Genomic DNA, 25,390 nt, shown 5'->3' with positions numbered 1-25,390 from the left:
AGGCCATGAATGAAATCGAGAATAATCCAAAATGCTTCTCTTTTGCAAAATCTAAAACAGAATCTACATTTAGTATTGGGCCTCGAGCAAGAGAGAGGGAATGTTCACATGTGATGATGAAAACAAATAAATGAAATATAAAGGATATGATACAACTCTGTTACATTGAACCCATAAATACCCTAAATGTAAATAACCCAACCGAATTTTTCATGCAAGTGATAGAGACATTGAAGCATATATCAAATGTCACTCTAACCCACCGAACATTGAAGTAGCCATAAGCAACATGCCAAAGCACTCGACGCCAGTCCCAGAGTTCTGGAAATTTTAATTTCCACAAATTTTATTTATACAAAATTTTAACAATTTTAATTTATACAAAAATTGTATAAAAAAAAGCTATAAGTCTCTATTTATCATTTGGAAACGGAGCCTAGATACTAGTTTTATTTCAGGTACATTTAAAGCGGCTGAAATTGCCCCACTCAACAAACGGTAAAAATAATTGACCAACAGCACTAACATCATAATTCATACAAATCTTTGAAAAATGCTAAGAATTAAGACCACAAATCACTTTGAATCACAGTACGTACATGACCCTGGACATCATGGGGGTTGAGAACAAGGCACTCTTGCCTCTCACAGTTGCTAGACAACTATGACATGGCCTTAGATACTATGGAAGACAAGCAAAGCACTGATGTAAAATACACAGATTTCGCACAAGGTTTCGACTAATGGGACCATGGTGTTATTGCACACAAAATACGCTAAAAAAAAATTACTAGCAAACTAGGAAGATGGAACTTTAACTTCTTAAAGAACAAAACCCAGATTGTAATAGACAACACCGTAAAATCCGGACAATCAACCGTGAAAACCTCAGTTCTCCTCAGGTTCTATACTTTCTCTGGCACTTTTTCTCATTCTCACGTCGGACCTCACATCTCACAAGGACACAAACTATAGCACAGTATCGTCGTTTATAGATGACATTACGTTTTTAATGAGAGTAGACAATATAGAGGACACTGCAGATGTTCAAACTTTTGCAAATTAAGTCTTTCAGTCGGTCAGAGGAAACAAAATATTCAGTGAATACAAGTTCCAGGTCCTATGCAATGGTAAACACAAAAATATCAAACCAGAAACCACATATAAGACCCTCAAGTCACTCTATACAGAGAAAAAGCAACACGCAAGATTTAGGAGTAATCATTTCGGAAAACCATATTTTTAAAGACCACAATAAAGTAGCTGTCACAACTGCAAATAATGACAGGCTGAAATCACAAGAATCTCTGAAACGAGATGCCACACCATTAATGATACTTTTTAAGACACTAGTGTTCTCTCCGGTGTTAATGTTGATGCGCATTAACAGCCCCGCACGAGGCAGAAACAAATGGGCAAAGTTTCTTTCACCCTGAATGCCCCTGTTACCTAGCAGTAAATAGGTACCTGGGAGTTTGTCAGCTGTCACGGGCTGCTTCCTGGGGGTGGAGGCCTGGTCGAGGACCGGGCCGCGGGGACACTAAAAAAGCCACGAAATCATCTCAAGATAACCTCAAGATAGCCCCATTCAAAGCTGGAGAAATTACTGAGTTGGAGAGATCGTTTCCTATCCGAATTCATTCGATAAACCATCTAAATTACTGGGAACGCTAAAGATTTCTCAAACTGAATTCTAAGAGCTCAGGCGAAAGAGAGAATAATTTACAGTAGGAAAATATTAGAGGAACTGGTTCCAAATCTGCACATGGGATTAACTCTTCGTGAGACCAGAAGGCATGGCAGGAAACGCAATCTGGCATAGTTGAAAAGAAGAGGTGTAATAGGTACTCCGAAACATTCGTAGCAGCATTAAAGGACTAAGACTTAGAAGACCTGCCTCCCTCCCCACCTTCAAAACTTAAGGAGCATAGCTAGCTGACCTCTTAAGGTGTTCAAAAGAGAACTTGATGAACTCCACCAAAGGATACCTGATCCACAGGGCTGTGATTCATGTCACAGTGTGCGAGAAGCGTCGTCTAATAGCCAGGTTGACCAGACCACCAACCAGGAGGTCAGGTGAGGGAGCCAGACACTGCCACCTGGAGTCTGGGAACCTTGATTAGGTAGTCACAAGGTAGGGAGTCACCTCTCTCACACCGGCAACCAGTTCCTGTCCGTGTCTAGGGTCTGCCTACTCCATGTTGGGGGGCGTAGGTAGTGTGGGAGATGTTGGGGGAGCGTAGGTAGTGTGGGAGATGTTGGGGGAGCGTAGGTAGAGTGGGAGATGTTGGGGGGCGTAGTGTAGGAGATGTTGGGGGAGCGTAAGTAGTGTGGGAGATGTTTGGAGGGCGTAGGTAGTGTGGGAGATGTTGGAGGGGCGTAGGTAGTGTGGGAGATGTTGGAGGGGCGTAGGTAGTGTGGGAGATGTTGGAGGGGCGTAGGTAGTGTGGGAGATGTTGGGGGGCGTAGGTAGTGTGGGAGATGTTTGGAGGGGCGTAGGTAGTGTGGGAGATGTTTGGAGGGGCGTAGGTAGTGTGGGAGATGTTTGGAGGGGCGTAGGTAGTGTGGGAGATGTTGGGGGAGCGTAGGTAGTGTGGGAGATGTTGGGGGAGCGTAGGTAGAGTGGGAGATGTTGGGGGGCGTAGTGTAGGAGATGTTGGGGGAGCGTAAGTAGTGTGGGAGATGTTTGGAGGGCGTAGGTAGTGTGGGAGATGTTGGAGGGGCGTAGGTAGTGTGGGAGATGTTGGAGGGGCGTAGGTAGTGTGGGAGATGTTGGAGGGGCGTAGGTAGTGTGGGAGATGTTGGGGGGCGTAGGTAGTGTGGGAGATGTTTGGAGGGGCGTAGGTAGTGTGGGAGATGTTTGGAGGGGCGTAGGTAGTGTGGGAGATGTTTGGAGGGGCGTAGGTAGTGTGGGAGATGTTTGGAGGGGCGTAGGTAGTGTGGGAGATGTTTGGAGGGGCGTAGGTAGTGTGGGAGATGTTGGAGGGGCGTAGGTAGTGTGGGAGGTGTGAGAGAGGCGACGGGCTGATCTTATCGCTCCGTGTCGCCCGCCGCTGATCCTGCATAGTAATGGTGGTCGTGACTCATGCCTCCCCTAGCTGCTGCCCCTCCCCCTACTGTGCCCTGCTGCCCCTCCCCCTCCCCCTACTGTGTCCTGCTGCCCCTCCCCCTCCTGTGCCCTGCTGCCCCTCCCTCTCCCCCTACTGTGCCCTGCTGCCCCTCCCTCTACTGTACCCTGCTGCCCCTCCTCCTACTGTTCCCTGCTGCCCCTCCCCCTACTGTGCCCTGCTGCCCCTTCCCCTACTGTGCCCTGCTGCCCCTCCCCCTACTGTGCCCTGCTGCCCCTCCCCCTACTGTGCCCTGCTGCCCCTCCCCCTACTGTGCCCTGCTGCCCCTCCCCCTACTGTACCCAGCTGTGAATGTATAACATAATACATGTACCCACGTATATATGCTCGGCCCTTCTCACCATTGGACTGACGTCAGCACTGAGGTTATCTTGAGATGATTTCGGGGCTTTAGTGTCCCCGCGGCCCGGTCGTCGACCAGGCCTCCACCCCCAGGAAGCAGCCCGTGACAGTTGACTAACACCCAGGTACCTATTTTACTGCTAGGTAACAGGGGTATAGGGTGAAAGAAACTCTGCCCATTGTTTCTCGCCGGCGCCCGGAATCGAACCCGGGACCACAGGATTACAAGTCCAGCGTGCTGTCCGCTCGGCCGACCGGCTCCCAAAGTCATATTATTTTAACAGAAGACGTCAGAGCCTAGGTGACCCATCTAGGCCTAGGCTAATTAGTCCGAAAACAAAGAAAAGTATATATACTTTAAATTTTACTTAAGCACAATAATGTTTGCCCCCCCCCCCCCTGGTGAGAATAGGTTGTGTGTGCAGGGTCGAGCCCCTCCTTGTAAACTGTCGTTTGTCTGAAGCAATAACTCGCCATCCTCCTGTTATCTTGAGAGGTTATCTTGAGATGATTTCGGGGTTTAGCGTCCCCGCGGCCCGGTCCTCGACCAGGCCTTGTCTCGATCGAGCCTTGCCGAAGGATAAGAGACAGAATAAGTGTGTGATGCGTTCTATAGGCGCGAGCCCGTGGCCCTGGTGAGCCATAGAGTCCTGTTTCTCTGGGCTTGACTCTTCCTGTTGGCATGAGGTACCTGGAGCATTGCAATTACTTTATTCACTCTCGTATTCTTGAAGATATCCTCACAGTGTACCCAAAATTTGCCAGTGCAGGCTACTAAAAATATGGCCCTGTATGACTAACCATCCTGCGAGATGGGGACTTGTATTACCACTGCTACCTTATTCAATCTTGTGTTGATGATATCCTCAAAATGCTTCCGGAGTCTGCCAGTGCAGACTGCCTATCACATGCCTCTGTATGACTAACCATCCTGTGTGATGGGGATTTTATAGCATCACCTAGTTAGCTTTTTTGACACACTGTACTCCACTTCATATAGTCTAGGGTAGCTGCACTAATGCAGATTTTTTTTTTTTTGAGATATATACAAGAGTTGTTACATTCTTGTACAGCCACTAGTACGCGTAGCGTTTCGGGCAGGTCCCTGGAATACGATAACCCGCCGCGAAGAATCGTTTTTTCATCCAAGTACACATTTTACTGTTGCGTTAAACAGAGGCTACAGTTAAGGAATTGGGCCCAGTAAATCCTCCCCGGCCAGGATACGAACCCATGACATAGCGCTCGCGGAACGCCAGGCGAGTGTCTTACCACTACACCACGGAGACTGTAAGATGTACTTAATGTATTAATAATAATAAAAAAATCTTCCTGTTTGAGGAGCACAAGGAACCTAGTCAAGTTACTCATCGCGCTCAAGGTTTCCGGTTAAACAAAGGGTTTAGATGTTGATATAATTGCAAAACCCGCAAGTAATGGAAGCGCCTCTAAACGTTTATCAGAATAATAACTCACTCTCGACTCTAAACCATTTGTGTGGCTGACAACACTTGCACTATCTTGTTCCTCACGTCCCTCTGACTCATCGACGCCTCTAGTGTTTATTCACGGCTCTTGTTCGACCCCTCCTTCGCCTCTTAGATATATATTTGTTGTCTTTATTCCATTGAAAGTCTTATTTATCGGTGTATATTTTTCAAGGGAAGTGAGGCTCAGCTCCCATTTTTTTTCATAAGTGTGTGTGTGTAATTAGTTAAGTGTAGTTAAATGGATGAGAGCTTGGCTCGTGGTGTCCCGTCTTCCCAGTACTCTTTTTCATGTGACGTCTTAAAACAAGTGACGGTTTTGGCCTCCACTGCTACGTCATTTGTTCCAACTGTCTACCACTGTGTGTGTGTGTGTGTGTGTGTGTGTGTGTGTGTGTGTGTGTGTGTGTGTGTGTGTGTGTGTGTATGTGTGTGTGTGTGTGTGTTTTAAAAGCATTTTATATGGGGTATTTATGCTCCAGACGTTCCTACACTCTTTTGTACACGCTTTCGAAGTTGTGAATGGATGTTTATCGGGTACTACTTGCTTACTATGGTCACTACACGAGTATTTTGTTACATTTTTCTAATGGTACTGTATTTGCAGCTCCTTCCTCTGCTGTGTGCCTAGTTGTTCCTTTTTTGGAAAAGTGAGACGGTCCAATTTGTGACGTCCCCTGAAAATCGTATACATTGTGGTCATATCACTTTGGTTCCTTTCTCTTTTAATGTCATTAGATTAAGTTATCTTGCTCTCTCTCTCTCTCTCTCTCTCTCTCTCTCTCTCTCTCTCTCTCTCTCTCTCTCTCTCTCTCTCTCTCTCTCTCTCTCTCTCTCTCTCTCTCTCTCTCCCCCTCTCTCCCCTCTCTCCCCCTCTCTCCCCCTCTCTCCCCTCTCTCCCCTCCTCCCCTCCTCCCTCTCTCCCTCCTCCCCTCTCTCCCTCCCTCCCCCCCCTCTCTCCCTCCCTCTCTCCCTCCCCCCCTCTCTCCCTCCTTCTCTCTCACCCTCTCCCTCTCTCCCCCCCCCTCCCCTCCCCCTCCACCTCCCAGGCTCTCATAACTCACAAACATGCCAGCTTACCAAAGCCCCAACTACACTACTTCATAAATAAGTGAGCGCGGGACTCCACCTGTTAAAGAAGGAAAATCGTGAGAGATGGCTTTGTGTGTGGGTGTTCCTGGAAGCCATTATCATATTATAGTGTCGGGATGTGACGTCACCAGACGGTGCTGGGGGAGCCCCGTGCATGGGGGGGGGGGCTCCTCCCTCCCTTCCATGGCTCCCCTTCCACACTTTCTTTTATCTACCTTCTCTTCCTCTTCCTTCTCACCTGCTGCTGCTTCTCCTCCTACTCTTGTACAAGCTGTCTACTCTGATCACTTCCTTCGTGTCTCAAGCCAATTCAACATTACTTTGTGAAGCCATTGTTTATGGTAAATGTTGGTCCTTGAAGACTATCTGGGTGTAACTTCTTCGCGTCAGAGCCTCGATAGTACTTGATCACCTACCTGTCCACACTAACTTGTACTGGAGAGTCTATACCTTAGGCTGCCAGTGGGACCGAGCGAAGCTTCCAGGTACACTCGACGATACAGGTATCCACAAGGTACCGTGGATAGGTGAAGGGACGACGACATTTTGGTCCGTCTTGGACCATTCTCAAGTCGATTGAGAAGGGTCCAGGACGGACCGAAACGTCGTCGTCCCTTCACTTTCTAGTGTGTGATCTGGTCAACATACGTCAGCCACGTTATTGTAACTCATCGCCCGCACGGGAGGCAGTTACCAATGAAGATGAAGGGGCCTCCCCGCTCTGAGAGACCCTCATGCTGGAAATTTCCTATTACCTCATCTTAATTGCTCTCTGTGCACCCGCCTGGGCCCTCAGACCCTTAGTATATGCGTTGTTCTTCATTGTAATATTCCCAAACGTAACCGAGTACTCGTATATCTGCGGAATTCATCGACAAACTAACACGATTATCGCTATAAATGAGAGGGTTAATGGTAGTATTAATATGTCTCGATACAGCCAAAATGTCCAGCATATAGGGAAACCCAGACGTGCCGACTTGATGAGCAAGTCGGAAGCGTTCAGATGAAGTCACCTTGCAACCCTGGAGGGAGGGTAAACAGGTTATCTGGGCAAACACATGGACAGCCATAGTGACTGTAATCTATTTACAGTACAATGTGTCTGAAAGTGGTTGGGCAGCTAGTTTCAGGAAAACTCGCAAGGGCCAGTAAGTATAAGGGTCTGGGGCAGTGGTAGAGGGTTGTGTAAGTAGACCCATAGTTTCCTAATTTGTGGGGGTAAATGTGCACAGAAGATTCTGAAAGAGATTAGAGAGACATTTAGTAAGCATAGAAGAGCACAGAGCAGGCAGTCACCTGATCCAGCGTCCTAGTGACGTGATCCATAGGGGTAACGGATACATTAAAATGGTTTCAATGCTTCAACATTTACTGGTCTAAACTTCCTTTTGTTACTGATTTCTTCAAGAGAATTAAATTATAGGTTTAGTGAACAGAGAATATTTGCTCTGTAAAAAAGCAAACTTGTTAAATTTAACATAGAACTTAATGCGCAGATGACGCTGTATGGTAAAATAAGTACAAACATCAGGGAGAAATGGGATTGGGTGGTTATAAATAGGAGCTGCCTCGTATGGGCCAAGAGGCCCTCTGCAGTTTCCTTTGTTCTTATTACTTAATGTTCCACTGTCTTAATAGATCCAAAATACACTTCGAAAATGTAAATAGATCTTTATCATAGCATATTAGCCGTATAACCTTAACCAAACTTAAATATAACCTGGCATACCTAAAGATAAAATAGGAGGTAAACAAATCCACAAGGGCCGTGACGAGAATTCGAACTTGCGTCCGGGAGCATTAGGAAGTAAACATTCGTCTTGATAACATGACAAACAACAGTGTATAAACAAGGTAATGAAGGCTTACTGTCAACGTAATGTTGTGTATTTAACGAATTTAAGAAGGGGAGGGAATTATAGGGGGTAAAGCGCCAAGCCATTACGGCTATATAGCACTGGGAAGGGATCAGTGTTACGGCCCTCTCGGGACGCAACGGGGTTCTTACTCTGATGTTGTTAGAGGAAGGGTATCCGGCCCCAAGCCAGTAGTGGCTTTCAAGGGATGTGATCCGTGACGCAAGTAAAATAAAAGGGGAAGGGAAAGAAAGGCAAAAACTTAATATTATAATTAACACCGCCACCAATAAATAATATATAAAAGGTTACTCAGGGGGAGGGGTATTAACACTTATTTACACTGTCGTCTTCTTCTCTGGATTTTCTTCTCTGGAAGACTCTGGATCCTTTCGATGCCAAGTTCTCGGTGCTCTCGTGGCCTCACAACGAATCCTTCAAAAGCTGAGTCTACCCCGGCCACAGGCCAGCCAAAACACAGTTCCACTGGGGGCACCGCCGTGGAGGCCGTCAACCACAAGTCCAGCAGGCAGGATCCGGATCAGCAACGCTGGTCGGGCCACTCCACGAGCGATACTAGGGTAACGCCCTAGTCAGGAGCCTCGTGTGATACCACAGATCACTCTCCTGTCCACAATACCCCAGTGGTTAATCGTCTCCAGCAGTCGGTCCCGGGTATGACAATCCTCAACTGCCGCTTCACAGGCAGGGTAACACCACAGTGTTCATCCGGGAGGCGACTCACAGCTGCTGCAGCAAAGCACTTGGTATGGGGACGGCTGCCTTGGGTAGACTGACTCAACTTCCCTTACAGCAGTCCCAGGTCGACTCTGTAAGCAGACACGTCATCAATAACAGGGACACACTAAAGCACCTCACTTACAGGCTCAGACCCAAACGCCCACCTATCCACTCCATAGATGGCGTCGTCGTCTGAGCACCACCTCACCAGAGGTCAGCAACGGCTGTGTTGTGAGCTGCACAGGACTAGAAACTGGCCCTTGTGGCCAGTACACTTCGTCCTCACCAGGTGTCGTCGTCCATTGGGAGGGGGTTTCGGGAGCTGACCCACAGATGGCGCGGTCGTCACTGCTCCGTGCTCGGACGCTGGATCTGGGTCCGTAACAATCAGGATAAGGATTTGGGATGGGATGGGGGAAAGGAATGGTGCCCAACCACTTGGACGGTCGGGGGATTGAACGCCGACCTGCATGAAACGAGACCGTCGCTTTACCGTCCAGCCCAAGTGGTTGAACCTGTCAACTTTCAGGACAAGTCGCCTCATGGCCGGTCATCTGACAGCGTTAGATGACGTGGACGGAGCACGCGCTATCTTGTCCGTTTGGCCGCTATCCCGCGTTTAGATATCGTAAGTAGATACGGCCCTTCGATAACATCTATCAGCAACGGAAATATTCAGTTCAGGAGGGGGGGGGGTGGGAATGGGAGAAAATGGGGGGGGGAGAAAGGGGGGAGGGGATGGGAATGATTGACCGACTAATGGGACACATGTACTCAAGTCTACCTACGGTGGTCCGGGTCGCATGCACTCTGGGCGAGTGCTTTTGTTGAGTGTTATTGTCATGTTATTGTTATTATCGTACATCGTGGCGTCACCATGGCAGCAGTGCTTGCATGGCAGATTATCGTAAGACTCACTTCCATCATGTGTGGTGACATCATGAGAGAGAAGTAGGCATGGTGGTGACATCATGAGAGAGAAGTAGGCATGGTGGTGACATCATGAGTGCTGCTATCATGGTATATTATGACATCATGAATGGTGTACTACCATTAGAGTACCATCACCAGAGGGGTACTACCAATGGAGTACCATCACCAAAGGGGTACCACCATTAAAGTACCATCACCAAAGGGGTACCACCATTAGAGTACCATCCCCAAAGGGGTACCACCATTAGAGTACCATCACCGAAGGGGTACTACCAATAGAGTACCATCACCAAAGGGGTACCACCATTAGAGTACCATCACCAGAGGGGGTACCACCATTAGAGTACCATCACCAAAGGGGGTACCACGTCTCGTGGCCAGGTTACACTTCAACCAGTCTGTGGAGACTATAGAGCCACGAGACTGCACCTCTCCCCCGAGGCCTCCTGAAATATTTCAACAGCTGTTTGTCGTCCTGACGCCAATTTGGATCAAGCGTTATATAATATATATATATATATATATATATATATATATATATATATATATATATATATATATATATATATATATATATATATATATATATATATAATATGGGCAGAAGAAGGTGGGTGTAGACAGAAGACAGTGGGTGTAGACAGAAGACGGTGGGTGTAGACAGAAGGAGGTGGGTGTAGACAGAAGACAGTGAGTGTAGACAGAAGACGGTGGGTGTAGACAGAAGGAGGTGGGTGTAGACAGAAGACAGTGGGTGTAGACAGAAGACGGTGGGTGTAGACAGATGACGGTGGGTGTAGACAGAAGACGGTGGGTGTAGACAGAAGACGGTGGGTGTAGACAGAAGACAGTGGGTGTAGACAGAAGTGTAGCATCGGTCGATGTTGTTGTAGAATGATTAGGTTGTGGGCAGGAATTGGAGTACCAAACGTCCACTGCTTTTTCTTAGTTTTATTATAAATATATATATATATATATCTTCTATCTTCTACACGGGCCACGAACTAGCTTGTAGAGTGTGTAAGGGAGCGCGTGTAGACGCTCTGATGCCCGGGCTGTGTCTGAGGTCTGTGGTCTGCAGCAGAGTAGATTGCATTCAAATCTGCTGACACGTTGTTGATACTTATTAAGTTGTTTAGCTTAAGAGGGTATTAGGTCACCCTATGTGTATGTCCATGGGCGACTAACTGGCGTCCAACAGAAGGAGGTGAGTGTAGACAGAAGACGGTGGGAGTAGACAGAAGGAGGCGAGTGTAGACAGAAGGAGGCGAGTGTAGACAGAAGAAGGTGGGTGTAGACAGGAGGAAGAGGGTGTTACCGGCGTGGAGAAGCGGTTGATGTTGTGTTAAGACCAACTGAGTTCCCCACACACTCCGTCCCACCGCTCCCAGCCATTCGTCTGAACCTTCTTCCCTCCCTCAACCCCCCCAACCCACCATTCCATCCCCCCCCCCCCGCTCCCCTCCCAGCGGATTCTCACTGTTTGAATAAACGTGCGCGGGTGTGTGTGTGTGTGTGTGTGTGTGTGTGTGTGTGTGTTAGTCCGCGCGCTCGCTCGCTGACGTGACGGTGACGTGGTGTGGCCGCCAGCAGACCGTACCACAAACCGGTGTGCCGGAGGCCCCGCGCGGACGCGGCTGTCACTTTACACACCACATTTGCACCATTCACTTGTTGCTACCCGCCGCTAGAGCGACCAATATGCCCCCTTGAGCGGTAAATATTCCCATGAGGCGCTGCTGGGAGTGAAGGAAGCGTGGATAGTGAGGCTAGACTCGTGTACATTCCTCGGGTCGACCACGTGACCAAGGGACGGCTTATGAGAAAGGACTGGAGTGGTGACGTCACTAGCCGCCTCTCTCTCTCTCTCTCTCTCTGTCCGCCAGCGGACCTGTAACCTCGAATTATAGACTCTCTTCTGTGCTGGGAGAGACTCTCCCTCTCTCTCTCTCTCTCCCACGTTACTGGTGGCCAGCACCAGCGTCCTGACCAGCCAGCCGACCGCCCTTGCCGGGTCAAAGCTGGGATCCATCGACGCCGGAATGTCAATCAGATAATGCTTGGGTTTGCAGAGATCAGAGGCTTGGAAAACAAAAAAGTTGAAGATGGGTTGTAAAGGTGTGTGTGTGTGTGGGGGGGGGGCAGACACGCAGGCATGCGGTGTAATGGCTGATGATGTCACGCAATCCGGTCGTGGGTAATACTACTGCTGATGTCTGTTTGTGAGGGGGGGTTGGGGGAGGAGGAGGGGGGGGGGTGTTAGCCAATGACTGTTGGTGAAGGGGGGGGGAGGTGAGGTTGGGGTGGGGGAGTGTAGCTCAGCTGGGGTCTTTGTAGGTGTTGTGGTGAGCAGTTCGTTGGTGATAACGGTCCTGCTGCAGGTGTGGTGTGGCACTGGTGGTGATGCAGGTGTGGTGTGGCACTGGTGGTGTTGCAGGTGTGGTGTGGCACTGGTGGTGTTGCAGATGTGGTGTGGCACTGGTGGTGGTTCACGGGTGGTGTGACACTGGTGGTGCTGCAGGTGTGGCACTGGTGGATGTGTTGTTAATGGTTGTATAAAGCAGTGTGTGAACACAGGAATTACCCAGAGGAGGCCAATATACCCAAAGATAGCAGGGGTGGGAAGAGTGATATCGTCACTTGGCCTGATACGGAGGAGCGGTGATATAGCAGAGATAGATATCAGAACCACTTTAATTAATCAACAGATTAATTATCTCCACTGCACAAGGCCGCTCACATATCTCACACACACAACTAAATAACAAAAAATTAAAATAGTGATTGGAATTCTCCAGTTTTATGGAGAACATTGAATTTTTACAAGCCAGGACAACATGGATTTAGAGCAGGGAGTTAATTTGTAGTCGTTGGCTGTGGCTTGTACGTCAGGCTGCGAGCAGCCGCGTCCAACAGCCTGGTTGATAAGTCCAGCAACAAGGAGGCCTGGTCGACGACCGGGCCGCGGGGACGCTAAGCCTCGAAATCACCTCAAGGTAACCTCAAGGTATGGTAGTAGCAGTAGACATCCATCAGTCTCAGGAGACTTATTATTTTGTATTATTATTATTTTCTACCACAGACGTGGCCAGACATTTACAATGCTAACCAGCATATATACATTTTTCTTCTGTCCTCCATGGACAGAGTTAGAGAAGTGTTAAACATATAGTTCAACACTTCTCTAACCCTGTCCATGGAGGAGACTATGGAATTACGCTCTGGTTAATTACTCAACTACTATAACCAAATCACGGAAGCATTAGAAGAAAATGTTAATGTGGTTTACACGGACTTATCTTGAGATGATTTCGGGGCTTAGTGTCCCCACGGCCCGGTCCTTGACCAGGCCTCCACCCCCAGGAAGCAGCTGTCTAACTCCCAGGTACCTATTTACTGCTAGGTAACAGAGGCATCAGGGTGAAAGAATCATTTTTGCCCATTTGTCTCCGCCTCCACCGGGGATCGAACCCGGAACCTCAGGACTACGAATCCGAAGCGCTGTCCACCCAGCTGTCAGGCAAAGGCATTAATAAATGTGACCATGGAGTGATAACCCATAAAACGATATAAATAGGAATAACAGCTAAATTATTCAATTTCTTTATTATGCACCCCATACCCATCCGGTGGGCGGTGGTGTAAAGGATTACAGAGGCACATAATCGGTTCCGGAACTGAACCCTCTAGTTCGTTTAGCTAAGCAAATAAAAAATTTTGGTGCGAGGGACGGATATTCAATTTCATGTCAAACAATACAAAGTATAATAATCAAAGCAAATCATGTCTAAGTAGACATGATTTGCTTAGTAGAGTATTTGCTTAGTAGAGTATTTGCTTAGTAGAATATTTGCTTAGTAGAGTATTTGCTTAGTAGAGTATTTGCTTAGTAGAGTATTTGCTTAGTAGAGTATTTGCTTAGTAGAGTATTTGCTTAGTAGAGTATTTGCTTAGTAGAGTATTTGCTTAGTAGAGTATTTGCTAAGTAGAGTATTTGCTTAGTAGAGTATTTGCTTAGTAGAGTATTTGCTTAGTAGAGTATTTGCTTAGTAGAGTATTTGCTTAGTAGAGTATTTGCTTAGTAGAGTATTTGCTAAGTAGAGTATTTGCTTAGTAGAGTATTTGCTTAGTAGAGTATTTGCTTAGTAGAGTATTTGCTTAGTAGAGTATTTGCTATGTAGAGTGAAAAGTTCTGTACTTTAAGACACAGTCCTTGCACCACTGCTTTTTCTCATTCTTATATCAGATATATAACATTATAAGATATATATAGGAGATATAAGACAAACATTACAAGTCGCAGCTTCGTGTCAGTCATTACGAACGATTCAAAAATCGACTTGAAAGATTACTTTTGTAAAAGACATTGAAATACTATAATCTGATCTCAACAATGTTTTCGATTGGGCAACGGAATATAGAATGAACGTTTAAAAGTTATAAATACCAAAGACTTAAGTATAATAAAGATGAACTTAAACAAAATACAGGGTTCAAGAGGCAATCGGGTTTACTCACAGTAGAAAAAGAACATGTCAAGGATCTGGGAGCATTAATGTCTGGTATCCTTTATTATGCTCACGTTCAGTGAGCATAATAAAGCAAATTTAGCATAAGCCAGGAAAATGATCTGATGGATTATCCAGTGCAGTGGTATCCAGAGATGCCACTAGATGGTATCCAGAGATGCCAGAGATGCCACATCCAGTGGCATCTCTGTTCTAGGCACCACCCGGGCCACAGAATTTCAAGTCCGGCACGCTATCCAATCAGCTACCAGAACCCCTGTGTGTGTGTGTGTGTGTGTGTGTGTGTGTGTGTGTGTGTGTGTGTGTGTGTGTGTGTGTGTGTCCTCCCACACGCTGTCACACCCAGCCCTCAGTATCCAGCCCTTCCCTGCTCTCACACACGTACCGGATATACCCAGGATAACCAACCAGGCTGTTCATTGGCGGGTGGCTGTTATGTTTACTTGTTGCTAGCTCACTTATGTCTGGGTCCTGCTGCTTCTCTAGTCACCCCACTCTCACCCACTCTCACCCACTCTATACTGTGTCAAGTGCTCTGTCTGTATGTGTATTCATCTAATTGTGCTTGCGGGTTGAGCTTCGACTCTTTGATCCATCCTCTCAACTGTCAGTCAACTAGTGTACAGGTTCCTGAGCCTACTGGGCTCTATCATATCTATATATGAAATTGTGCATAGAGTCAGCCTCCCACCACAGCACTTCCTAATGCATGTTAAGTACTCTAACACCGACTAAATTTGTCTTCATCTCTGTGGCTCATTTGGGTACTCGGTTTCCACCTGTCGCTCTGATGCGAGTACCACCGGTGTTAATTAATCTGACATTATCTACCCTTGTCAATTCCTCTGAGAATTTTTTGTATGAGGTTATCATGTCTCCTCTAACTCCTCTGTCTTCCAGCCACGTGAGGTGCAGTTCCATCAGCGTTTCCTCATAACTCATGCCTCATAGTTCTGGGAGTAGTCTAGTGGTATACTTTTGAACCTTCTCTAGCTTAGTTTTATGCTTGACAAGGAATGGACTCCATGCTAAACCATTTGGAAACAATTTGTTTAAAATGACGAAAATCACTCGGCCTATTGGGCAAATCGGGCCTTGCATAGTAGGCCGAGTACCTCAGGATTGGACTTGATTTGCTTTGAATAAACCCGTACCTCAGGATTGGTCTGACATGTGTGATATTTAACATTCTAAATGATTTCTTAAACAAATTTCTAAATACAGTTCTGATGGTAGCCAATCTCACATACTCCACGTGCGTGCGTACGAGAAGACGCGAGCGGATGCACGCAATTGAACTCCCCTATTTGTGCTTGCGGGGGTGAGCTCTGGCTCTTTGGTCCCGCCTCTCAACTATCAATCAACCGGTATACAGTTTCCTGAGCCTACTGGGCTCTATCATATCTACACTTGAAACTGTGTATGGAATCAGCCTCCACCACATCACTGCCTAATGCATTCCACTCTAATGCACTGCGTTTGTGAATGAATAATTGCCTGTTGATGTATGGTCTGTGCGTTGATGGTGCTTGGGGTCAGTAAACATGTGTTGCTTGATCTGGGTTCTACGGCACTAAACAACCACATGCGCAGATATTTGCTAAGTGTTTCCCTGTGTTTTAAGACTCGGGTGTTGCGGGCCGCACCAAGCACCAGAGTGGGACGCTAACAAAAAAACGTGCGTTAAGGACTTGTTCTCGTTAACTGGTTTTTCCTGGGTTCAGATCAGCTGTTGACACACACACACTGCGCAGTATCCTCTTGTTGATACACTGCACAGTATCCTCTTGTTGATACACTGCGCAGTATCCTCTGGTTGACACACTGCACAGTATCCTCTTGTTGATACACTGCGCAGTATCCTCTTGTTGATACACTGTGCAGTATCCTCTTGTTGACACACTGCACAGTATCCTCTTGTTGATACACTGCGCAGTATCCTCTTGTTGATACACTGCGCAGTATCCTCTTGTTGATACACTGCACAGTATCCTCTTGTTGATACACTGCGCAGTATCCTCTGGTTGACACACTGCACAGTATCCTCTTGTTGATACACTGCGCAGTATCCTCTTGTTGACACACTGCGCAGTATCCTCTTGTTGACACACTGCGCAGTATCCTCTTGTTGACACACTGTGCAGTATCCTCTTGTTGATACACTGCGCAGTATCCTCTGGTTGACACACTGCACAGTATCCTCTTGTTGACACACTGCGCAGTATCCTCTTGTTGACACACTGCGCAGTATCCTCTTGTTGACACACTGTGCAGTATCCTCTTGTTGATACACTGCGCAGTATCCTCTGGTTGACACACTGCACAGTATCCTCTTGTTGATACACTGCGCAGTATCCTCTTGTTGACACACTGCACAGTATCCTCTTGTTGACACACTGCGCAGTATCCTCTGGTTGACACACTGCGCAGTATCCTCTGGTTGACACACTGCACAGTATCCTCTTGTTGATACACTGCGCAGTATCCTCTGGTTGACACACTGCGCAGTATCCTCTGGTTGACACACTGCGCAGTATCCTCTGGTTGACACACTGCACAGTATCCTCTTGTTGATACACTGCGCAGTATCCTCTGGTTGACACACTGCGCAGTATCCTCTGGTTGACACACTGCACAGTATCCTCTTGTTGATACACTGCGCAGTATCCTCTGGTTGACACACTGCACAGTATCCTCTTGTTGATACACTGCGCAGTATCCTCTTGTTGACACACTGCACAGTATCCTCTTGTTGACACACTGCGCAGTATCCTCTTGTTGACACACTGCACAGTATCCTCTTGTTGACACACTGCGCAGTATCCTCTTGTTGACACACTGCACAGTATCCTCTTGTTAACACACTGCGCAGTATCCTCTTGTTGACACACTGCGCAGTATCCTCTTGTTAACACACTGCGCAGTATCCTCTTGTTAACACACTGCGCAGTATCCTCTTGTTAACACACTGCGCAGTATCCTCTTGTTGACACACTGCGCAGTATCCTCTTGTTGACACACTGTGCAGTATCCTCTTGTTGACACACTGCGCAGTATCCTCTTGTTAACACACTGTGCAGTATCCTCTTGTTGACACACTGCGCAGTATCCTCTTGTTAACACACTGCGCAGTATCCTCTTGTTGACACACTGCGCAGTATCCTCTTGTTGACACACTGCGCAGTCGTGCTAATTTACTGTACTTTTTTTTGTTAATAAGATGTCACACCTTTTTGTAGAAAAGAATCTAAAGACCTTTTGTGCCCTCCGTAATGCTTTTTTGCGCTACCGCTCACAGGATGAGTATGGGGTGCACAATAAACTAGCCGCCTCCGGTGGCCACAATAAAAAAAAAATCAATCGACAGTCGCATGAAGTTCAATACTGAACGATTGTTTACATTCTGTCCCAGGTGTTACGAGCGGTATTTTCCCCGGCAGAGGTCGAATATAAGCGTGCTGGGAGAGGTGTTACCCGTTGTGTATTGAGGCGCACACACACACACACACACACACACATATATATATATATATATATATATATATATATATATATATATATATATATATATATATATATATATATATATATATATATCAAATGATCAACCTGAATAGTACCCAGACCTCACTTTAAATATAAATTCCAACCGCCCTTGCAGACTTGAGCCTCCACCTACACGGTGTAATACAACGCTGTACACGCAACACAACACTGGTTGTGTTGTGACAGCATAATGTTGTAGTTGTGCTGTGTGTATGTATGTGTGTGTAATTACCTAAGTGTAGTTACAGGATGAGAGCTACGCTCGTGGTGTCCCGTCTTCCCAGCACTCTTTGTCATATAACGCTTTGAAACTACTGACGGTCTTGGCCTCCACCACCTTCTCCCCTAACTTGTTCCAACCGTCTACTGTGTGTGTATGTGTGTGTATGTGTGTGTGTGTGTGTGTGTGTGTGTGTGTGTGTGTGTGTGTGTGTGTGTGTGTGTGTGTGTGTGTGTGTGTGTGTAAATCACGAAAAATAAACACGTGATTAAAAATGTGAGTGTGTCAGACCACGGAGGAAAATTGAAACAGGAATTTCCTTAAGTACTTTCGTCTATTAATACCTTCTGAAGATGTATTAATATACGAAAGTACTTAAGGAAATTCCTGTTTCAAATTTCCTCCGTGGTCTGACACTAATATATATATATATATATATATATATATATATATATATATATATATATATATATATATATATATATATATATATATATATATATATATATATATATATAATAGTAACTTCCTGTTACTAACATCCGTCGAAACTTACCAAACGTTCACACGTTCACGTGAACAAAGCGTGAACAACCATGATATTATATCAAGATTTATAATAGTAACAATAGCTATAGCCAAAAAAAATATGTTTAAGTGACATTGCTCGTTCTCTTGAAATGATAGCACATATAGTAACTATATGATAGCACATATAGTAATTATATGGTTCGGAGTGCCAATATATAGTGAGGAGCCACCAAGATGTTCCGTTTGCAGTCTTTATGGAGTCCGGTAATTTCATTTTAAGGAGGATGGGATGTTTATAGAAAAGATATACATACAGATACTCTCTTTCCCTCCCCCCCCCCTACATTGCCCCTCTCTACATCACCCCCCAACACGTTTTTTTTTTCCTGTTTACATCCACACATGAACGACCAGCTTTAAGGGGTGACTCTTTTTGTGGCATCCCAACCTGGCTTTCTGGGAGGGGGAGTGTTGGCATCTTCTGGGAGGGGGAGTGTTGGCATCTTCTGGGCGGGGAGTGGCACAGCATCCTCCTCCTCCCTCTTGTAGGGAGGAGGATGCTGCGACGGGATGGTAAAGGGTGGGAAGAGAGAGGAGATGAGAGGCATTACTGTCACGCCTAGAGGCCGGCTTCTTTCTTTACAGCTGATGCATTATACATCAATTTTTTTTGGTCGCTCTTGTTGTCCCCTTCAGTCTCTTGCTTTTGTCTGTGGGCTGTGGTGGGTATGTGGGCCTGCGGGCCGCTCCAAGCAACAGCCTGGTGGACCAAACTCTCACAAGTCAAGCCTGGCCTCGGGCCGGGCTTGGAGAGCCGAAGAACTCCCAGAACCCCATCAACCAGGTAACCAGATGTCCATCTTCCCTTTCCCATCACTCCTATTACCCTTCACCCGTTCCCCCTCCCCCCTTCCCTTCAGTCATTCTGGAAGTTCTTACATTGCTGTTCCATCTATATTAGTATTCGCCTCCTGCACTTATGGAACAATTGATTCTTTGTACCACATGATCGTCCAGCTATACTTCCCCCCCCCACTCCACCAGGAACACCTCCCCCTTCCCCCTCCCCCAGGAACACCTCCTTCTGTATTGTACTGAACACCTCCTCTCCACAATAAACAGATGAGTGCAGTTCACGAGGAAAGGTGTACGATATCCAGCTTCGTTTTGTCCCTTGTTACAAGGAGATTCTATGGTAGAGCTGCGGTCTCCTGTACTGGTCTCACGTACGTGTGCTCAGCGTCTTCAGTGAAACTGTCAGAAGGTTGGTTTAACCCTCGCCAATTTCGCACACGTCGGAGACATGATCCCATTTCTGTATTCCTCTGGTGTGAGATTTCGCGGTGTGTGTACTCCTAGGTGTGTGTGTGTGTGTGTGTGTGTGTGTGTGTGTGTGTGTGTGTGTGTGTGTGTGTGTGTGTGTGTGTGTGTGTGTAGGTCAGCAAGTCAAGGTAGGTTGAGGCGCCGTGGGATCAATCTTGTTACCAGGTCCGGCAGTGAGAGTGGCAGTCATGCATACACACACACATATGCACACACATCATGCATACATACACACACACACACATATTAGGTGAGTATTAGGTGAGTACACACGCCACAACGCAAGCATACAAGCATTACGCCACCCCATAACATAACCATGACTTTGCCAGTCAGTGAATACTTCGTTAACATCTTTAGGTAAGGCACATATGACGTATACATGCAAATGTTGTTAGTAGCTGCAGCTAGAGTCGAATAGTGTTTGCAGTATTCTGTCATTTAAATGAACAAAAAGTTATTCCCGTTTTATTAATCTGAGTTTCTGTTTGGGTATTGGGTAGTTGTCGGAGATAATAGGCTCTGGATTTCGCTTTGCAGTGTGTGTTATTTGGAACTTTTGTTTGTTCATATCTATTTTCTGTTGCTTTTAAAAGTAGCGTGTGACTTTTATTGTCGCTTCTTGTTCCTTGGCCTGTAACGTCTTTTGGAGGTCTTGGACCTGAGTGCCAGTCAGGTCACTCTCCCACCCACTTGACAAGCCACTCTCCCACCCACTTGACAAGCCACTCTCCCACCCACTTGACAAGCCACTCTCCCACCCACTTGACAAGCCACTCTCCCACCCACCTAACAAGCCCCCTCTCCCACGTATTCTCCCACGGATTTTTATGAGAATAGACAACATAGAGGACACAGCAAACCTTCAATCAGATGTAAATCAGGTCTTTCAATGGGCTACAGAAAAGAATACGATATTTAATGAAGATGAGTTCCAGCTCCAGCTTACGGAAAAAGTGAAAATATAAAAACGGTATAGGACAAAAAAGCAATGTGAAGGATCTGGGTGTACTCATGTCGGAAGACCTTACCTTTAACTGGTCGAGGACCGGGCCGTGGGGACACTAAGCTCCCGAAATCATCTCAAGATATAGGATGATGTTTTCATGCATTCTTTCATTTAAAGTGGCGTAAGTTTACATCTCCGAGCAGGATGATCTTCGGTGCAGGATGTGCAACGCCTTAAGGAGCCACCAGTTGTCTTCTGCTGGTCTATGAACTGGCGGAGACTTGCATCTGGTGAGTCGTGTACAAGGACGATAACTACGTCCTTGGGCGTGTGTTGAACAACTTAACACAGGCCGACCTCGCCCTCCAGCCTGTTGCTGTGGTCACGTCTCATGAGCTGCAGGAGGAGCAGTGTGACGTATGAGGGAGGAGGCAGTGTGTGTCTGAGGGAGGAGGAGGAGGCAGTGTTATGTATGAGGGAGGAGGAGGAGGAGGAGGCAGTGTGGTGTATGAGGGAGGAGGAGGAGGAGGCAGTGTGCTGTATAAGGGAGGAGGAGGAGGAGGCAGTGTGGTGTATGGTGGAGAAGGAAGGTTGGTGTATGATGGGGGAAGGAAGAGGAGGGAAATGGTGTGTGTGTGTGTGAGGGGGTGTGGGAGTAAAGATGAGGATGGAAGAGAAGGAGGAAGAGGAGGAAGAGGAGGAGAGGAGGAGAGGAGGAAGCGGTCAGTGGCCCGTGCAAGCCCTTCACTCACCTTGGCGTGACGCATCAACACAACTTCCCAGGAGAACCTGCACATGTACCCCCCCCCCTCTCCCCCATCTCTCCCTTCCCCCCTCTGCTTCCCCCTCCCTCCCCACTCCACTGCCCCCCCCCCTTTCCTCCCTAAGGCTGGCCACGCTCACCTTACACCAGAGGAGGAGTGAAGTGCAAATGCACCCCCACCACCCACATCCACGAAGGCCACATTCGCCTCACAGAGGGGAAAAAAACAGAGGAAGGGGGAGAGGGAGGGGGATGGAGAAGCAGGGTATAACCCCCCCCCCCCTCTTTGCTGCCTCAGTACCACACCACCTACAGGACCCCCCCCTCTCTCTCCTCTCTCTCTCTCTCTCTCTCTCTCTCTCTCTCTCTCTCTCTCTCTCTCTCTCTCTCTCTCTCTCTCTCTCTCTCTCTCTCTCTCTCTCTCTCTCTCTCTCTGCACCCCCTGCTCTTTACTGGTTCTATTCTGCATTTTCTTCCCTATCGTTTACTCCAGTTCGTTGTTATTTTACTGTGTAGATTTAGGACCTGGCCCTCCAATATTTTCCACGTGTATATTATTTAATATCTCTCTCGTCTTCTTTCTAGGGAGTACATTTGGAGGGCTTTGAGACGATCTCAATAATTTAGGTGCTTTATCGCATCTATGTATGCTGTATATGTTCTCTGTACTCTATTTCAGCAACCTGCCCTGCTCTGAAGGGGAAAAGTCTCTAGTATCAGTATAAAATACTGTTTAACAGTCGAATGATATGAAGTCTACCCATCCCCAAGTCTACCATATGGAGTCAGGGAGCCGGTCGGCCGAGCGGATAGCACACTGGACTTGTGATCCTGTGGTCCCGGGTTCGATCCCGGACGCCGGCGAGAAACAATGGGCAGAGTTTCTTTCACCCTATGCCCCTGTTACCTAGCAGTAAAATAGGTACCTGGGTGTTAGTCAGCTGTCACGGGCTGCTTCCTGGGGGTGGAGGCCTGGTCGAGGACCGGGCCGCGGGGACACTAAAGCCCCGAAATCATCTCAAGATAATCTCAAGAAGATCCCACTCTCTTGTGTGATTTCTCTTGTCTTTCATCTTGTAGAAATCCAATGAATTTGTCGAGCAGAATTTTTGCTTCGCTGAAATGTAGGAGTACTAAGAATTAACTTTGTCTAACGATTTGGTCTAATCACGGTGGTTGATTACCTCCAGTTCTCCTCTCAGATATGTTGTACCTGAATATATCTTTTTACAACTTCCCGGCTCCATTATTTCTCAATCATTTTAATAATGATTGAAGTCTCCCATTACTAGCACATTTGCTCTCAGTTGTGTGTGTTACTCACCTAGTTGTGCTTGCGGGGGTTGAGCTCTGGCTCTTTGGTCCCGCCTCTCAACTGTCAATCAACAGGTGTACAGGTTCCTGAGCCTACTGGGCTCTATCATATCTACATTTGAAACTGTGTATGGAGTCAGCCTCCACCACAACACTCCCTAATGCATTACATTTGTCAACCACTCTGACACTAAAAAAAAGTTCTTTCTAAAGTCACTATGGCTCATTTGGGCACTAGATTTCCACCTGTTTCCCCCTAGGGTCTCTCCTGTGTATTCACCTAATTGTGTTCACTTAGTTGTGCTTGCAGGGGTTGAGATTTGCTCTTTCGGCCCGCCTCTCAACTGTCAATCAACTGTTACTAACTACTAACTAATTATTTTTTTCTTTTCCACCCCCCCCCACCCCCCAGAAGCAGCTCCGTAAGTGCTGTCTAACTCCCCAGGCACCTATTTTACTGCTAGGTAACAGGGGCATTCAGGGTGAAAGAAACTTTGCCCTTTGTGTGTGTGCGCATGCGTGTGTGTGTGTGTGTGTGTGTGTGTGTGTGTGTGTGTGTGTGCGTGCGTGCGTGCGTGCGTGCGTGCGTGCGTGTGCGTGCGTGTGTGTGTGTGTGTGTGTGTGTGTGTGTGTGCGTGCGTGTGTGTGCGTGTGTGTGTGTGTAGCTACCGTCTGTCAGGCCAGAACAGTGGTGTATATTAGAGTGCGGTTCCGGCCCGCACCACCGACAAGGAATGCATGCGTGTCCCCTCCCGGAGTGCGAGGACACGCACCTTACCCAACCGTGGCCGTGGACACGGAGGTGGGGTGGCGTGCGAAGGAGCCGTGGCCATATTTGACATTCTACAATTGGATAGGTTGAATGGCCTGTAATTTACACATGGCTTTGCCTTGGCTCTTATAGGCCGTAACCTTTATAGGGCAATTGTATCGTTGTACGTGCTGGGATGTGGTGAGGGAGGGAGGGAGGGGGGGGGGGGAGGGAGGTAAGGCAGGTGAGGGAGGTAGGTAAGGCAGGTGAGGGAGGGAGGTAAGGCAGGTGAGGGAGGGAGGTAAGGCAGGTGAGGGAGGGAGGTAAGGCAGGTGAGGGAGGGAGGGGGGGGAGGAGGTAAGGCAGGTGAGGGAGGGAGGTAAGGCAGGTGAGGGAGGGAGGTAAGGCAGGTGAGGGAGGGAGGGGGGGGAAGGAGGTAAGGCAGGTGAGGGAGGGAGGTAAGGCAGGTGAGGGAGGGAGGTAAGGCAGGTGAGGGAGGGAGGTAAGGCAGGTGAGGGAGGGAGGTAAGGCAGGTGAGGGAGGGACGTGAAGGGGTTTTGTTGGCAGAAACGACCCGTCTAGGCTTGTTAGGATATTCTTGGAACGCGAGTCGTTGAGGGGAAGAGTAAGGGGAGGGGTGAGTGTGTGTGTGTGTGTGTGTGTGTGTGTGTGTGTGTGTGTGTGTGTGTGTGTGTGTGTGTGTGTGTGTGTGTGTGTGAGTGTGAGTGTGTGTGTATGTGAGTGAGTGTGTGTGTGCACGTGGACGCGTGTTTCACAGGTGCGGGTTCCGAGTAAGCCGGAGGACTCAAACAGAAAACGGGACAGTACGTCACTTTCGTGAGCCGATTTCATTTACAATTACGTCCATTTTTGGCCATAGCGGCGCATACGGGCGAAAAGCGACATTATTTTTAAGAGAACGAGTTGTCAACACCAATGACTCCGAACTTTCATCACCTTCACTACTTCAACTGTGTATGAAGTTACCTTCTACTGTTTCTTCCTCTAGTTCACTTTTTCTTTTAACTGTTATGCTAATTATCTTTCCTTCCCTATGAGCTACCTCGGTATTTCCAGCCACGTTTTCTCCTTTCATATGACACATTTCTTCCACCATTTCTCATTTTGCTGTTCTCTCAGGGAAGAACGGGAAGATGTTTTTGTTTAGGGGAGTAAAGACGATGGAGAGGCATAGGTGAGGGGACGTTTAGAAGTTGGAAATTACAGTGAGAAGTATGAAAAAGCAGGCGGGCTGTCCGCCTTGCTGACACGATGTGTGGGTGTTGGCGGCTAAGCTAAGCTGGCTCCCTCTCTTGTCCGGGAGCTGTGTGTGTGTGAGAGGTTCTTCACATGTCTTTCACCACATATGGATGTCTATAGATGAATACTGTGTAGCATTCATATATACACACTCCGAATGAGTGAGGGTGAATTCGAGGGTGGGGGGTGGTGGGGGGTTAATAAGGGGGGGGGATAACGGTAATTGGGGGCGCGGTGTTGGAGGAGTAGGGGGGGTGGGGGGAGGAGGAGGGCCGGTAGCGTCAAGGAATGAAGATTGGCAAGATAGACGAGTTTTCACGTACCGGTACACGTAGCATGAGTCTGGCGGGGACACGTACCTCTGGTGCACGTACCGGTTCACGTAGCATGAGTCTGGCGGGGACACGTACCTCTGGTGCACGTACCGGTTCACGTAGCATGAGTCTGGCGGGGACACGTACCTCTGGTGCACGTACCGGTTCACGTAGCATGAGTCTGGCGGGGACACGTACCTCTGGTGCACGTACCGGGACACGTAGCATGAGTCTGGCGGGGACACGTACCTCTGGTGCACGTACCGGTACACGTAGCATGAGTCTGGCGGGGACACGTACCTCTGGTG

The 25,390-nt window shown here is 47.6% G+C and overlaps 1 protein-coding gene across 1 annotated transcript; it reads right to left on the bottom strand.

The window, feature by feature from the left end:
- Positions 1 to 1,211: 1,211 nt before the first annotated feature.
- LOC138357597 (uncharacterized) lies at positions 1,212 to 24,625 on the bottom strand. Its single transcript, XM_069314568.1, has 4 exons — positions 24,496 to 24,625; positions 15,859 to 16,949; positions 6,805 to 6,908; positions 1,212 to 1,272 (listed from the first exon to the last, which is right to left on the bottom strand). The coding sequence occupies exons 1-4, from the start codon at positions 24,623 to 24,625 to the stop codon at positions 1,212 to 1,214; spliced, it is 1,386 nt and encodes a 461-aa protein (XP_069170669.1).
- Between the last annotated feature and the right edge of the window lie 765 nt (positions 24,626 to 25,390).

The sequence above is a fragment of the Procambarus clarkii genome, chromosome 7 (assembly GCF_040958095.1).
Source record: "Procambarus clarkii isolate CNS0578487 chromosome 7, FALCON_Pclarkii_2.0, whole genome shotgun sequence".
NCBI lineage: Eukaryota > Metazoa > Arthropoda > Malacostraca > Decapoda > Cambaridae > Procambarus > Procambarus clarkii.
This window is presented reverse-complemented; position numbering and strand designations above follow the sequence as displayed.

Coding starts and splice junctions, on each gene's coding strand:
- LOC138357597 (XM_069314568.1), bottom strand. CDS start 24,625: ATGGTGGAAGAAATGTGTCATATGAAAGGAGAAAACGTGGCTGGAAAT. Junction 16,950..24,495: donor AGAGGAAGAAACAGTAGAAG/GTAACTTCATAC, acceptor GATACTGTGCAG/TGTGTCAACAAGAGGATACT. Junction 1,273..6,804: donor CAGAGAGCAATTAAGATGAG/GTAATAGGAAAT, acceptor CATTATTTGCAG/TTGTGACAGCTACTTTATTG.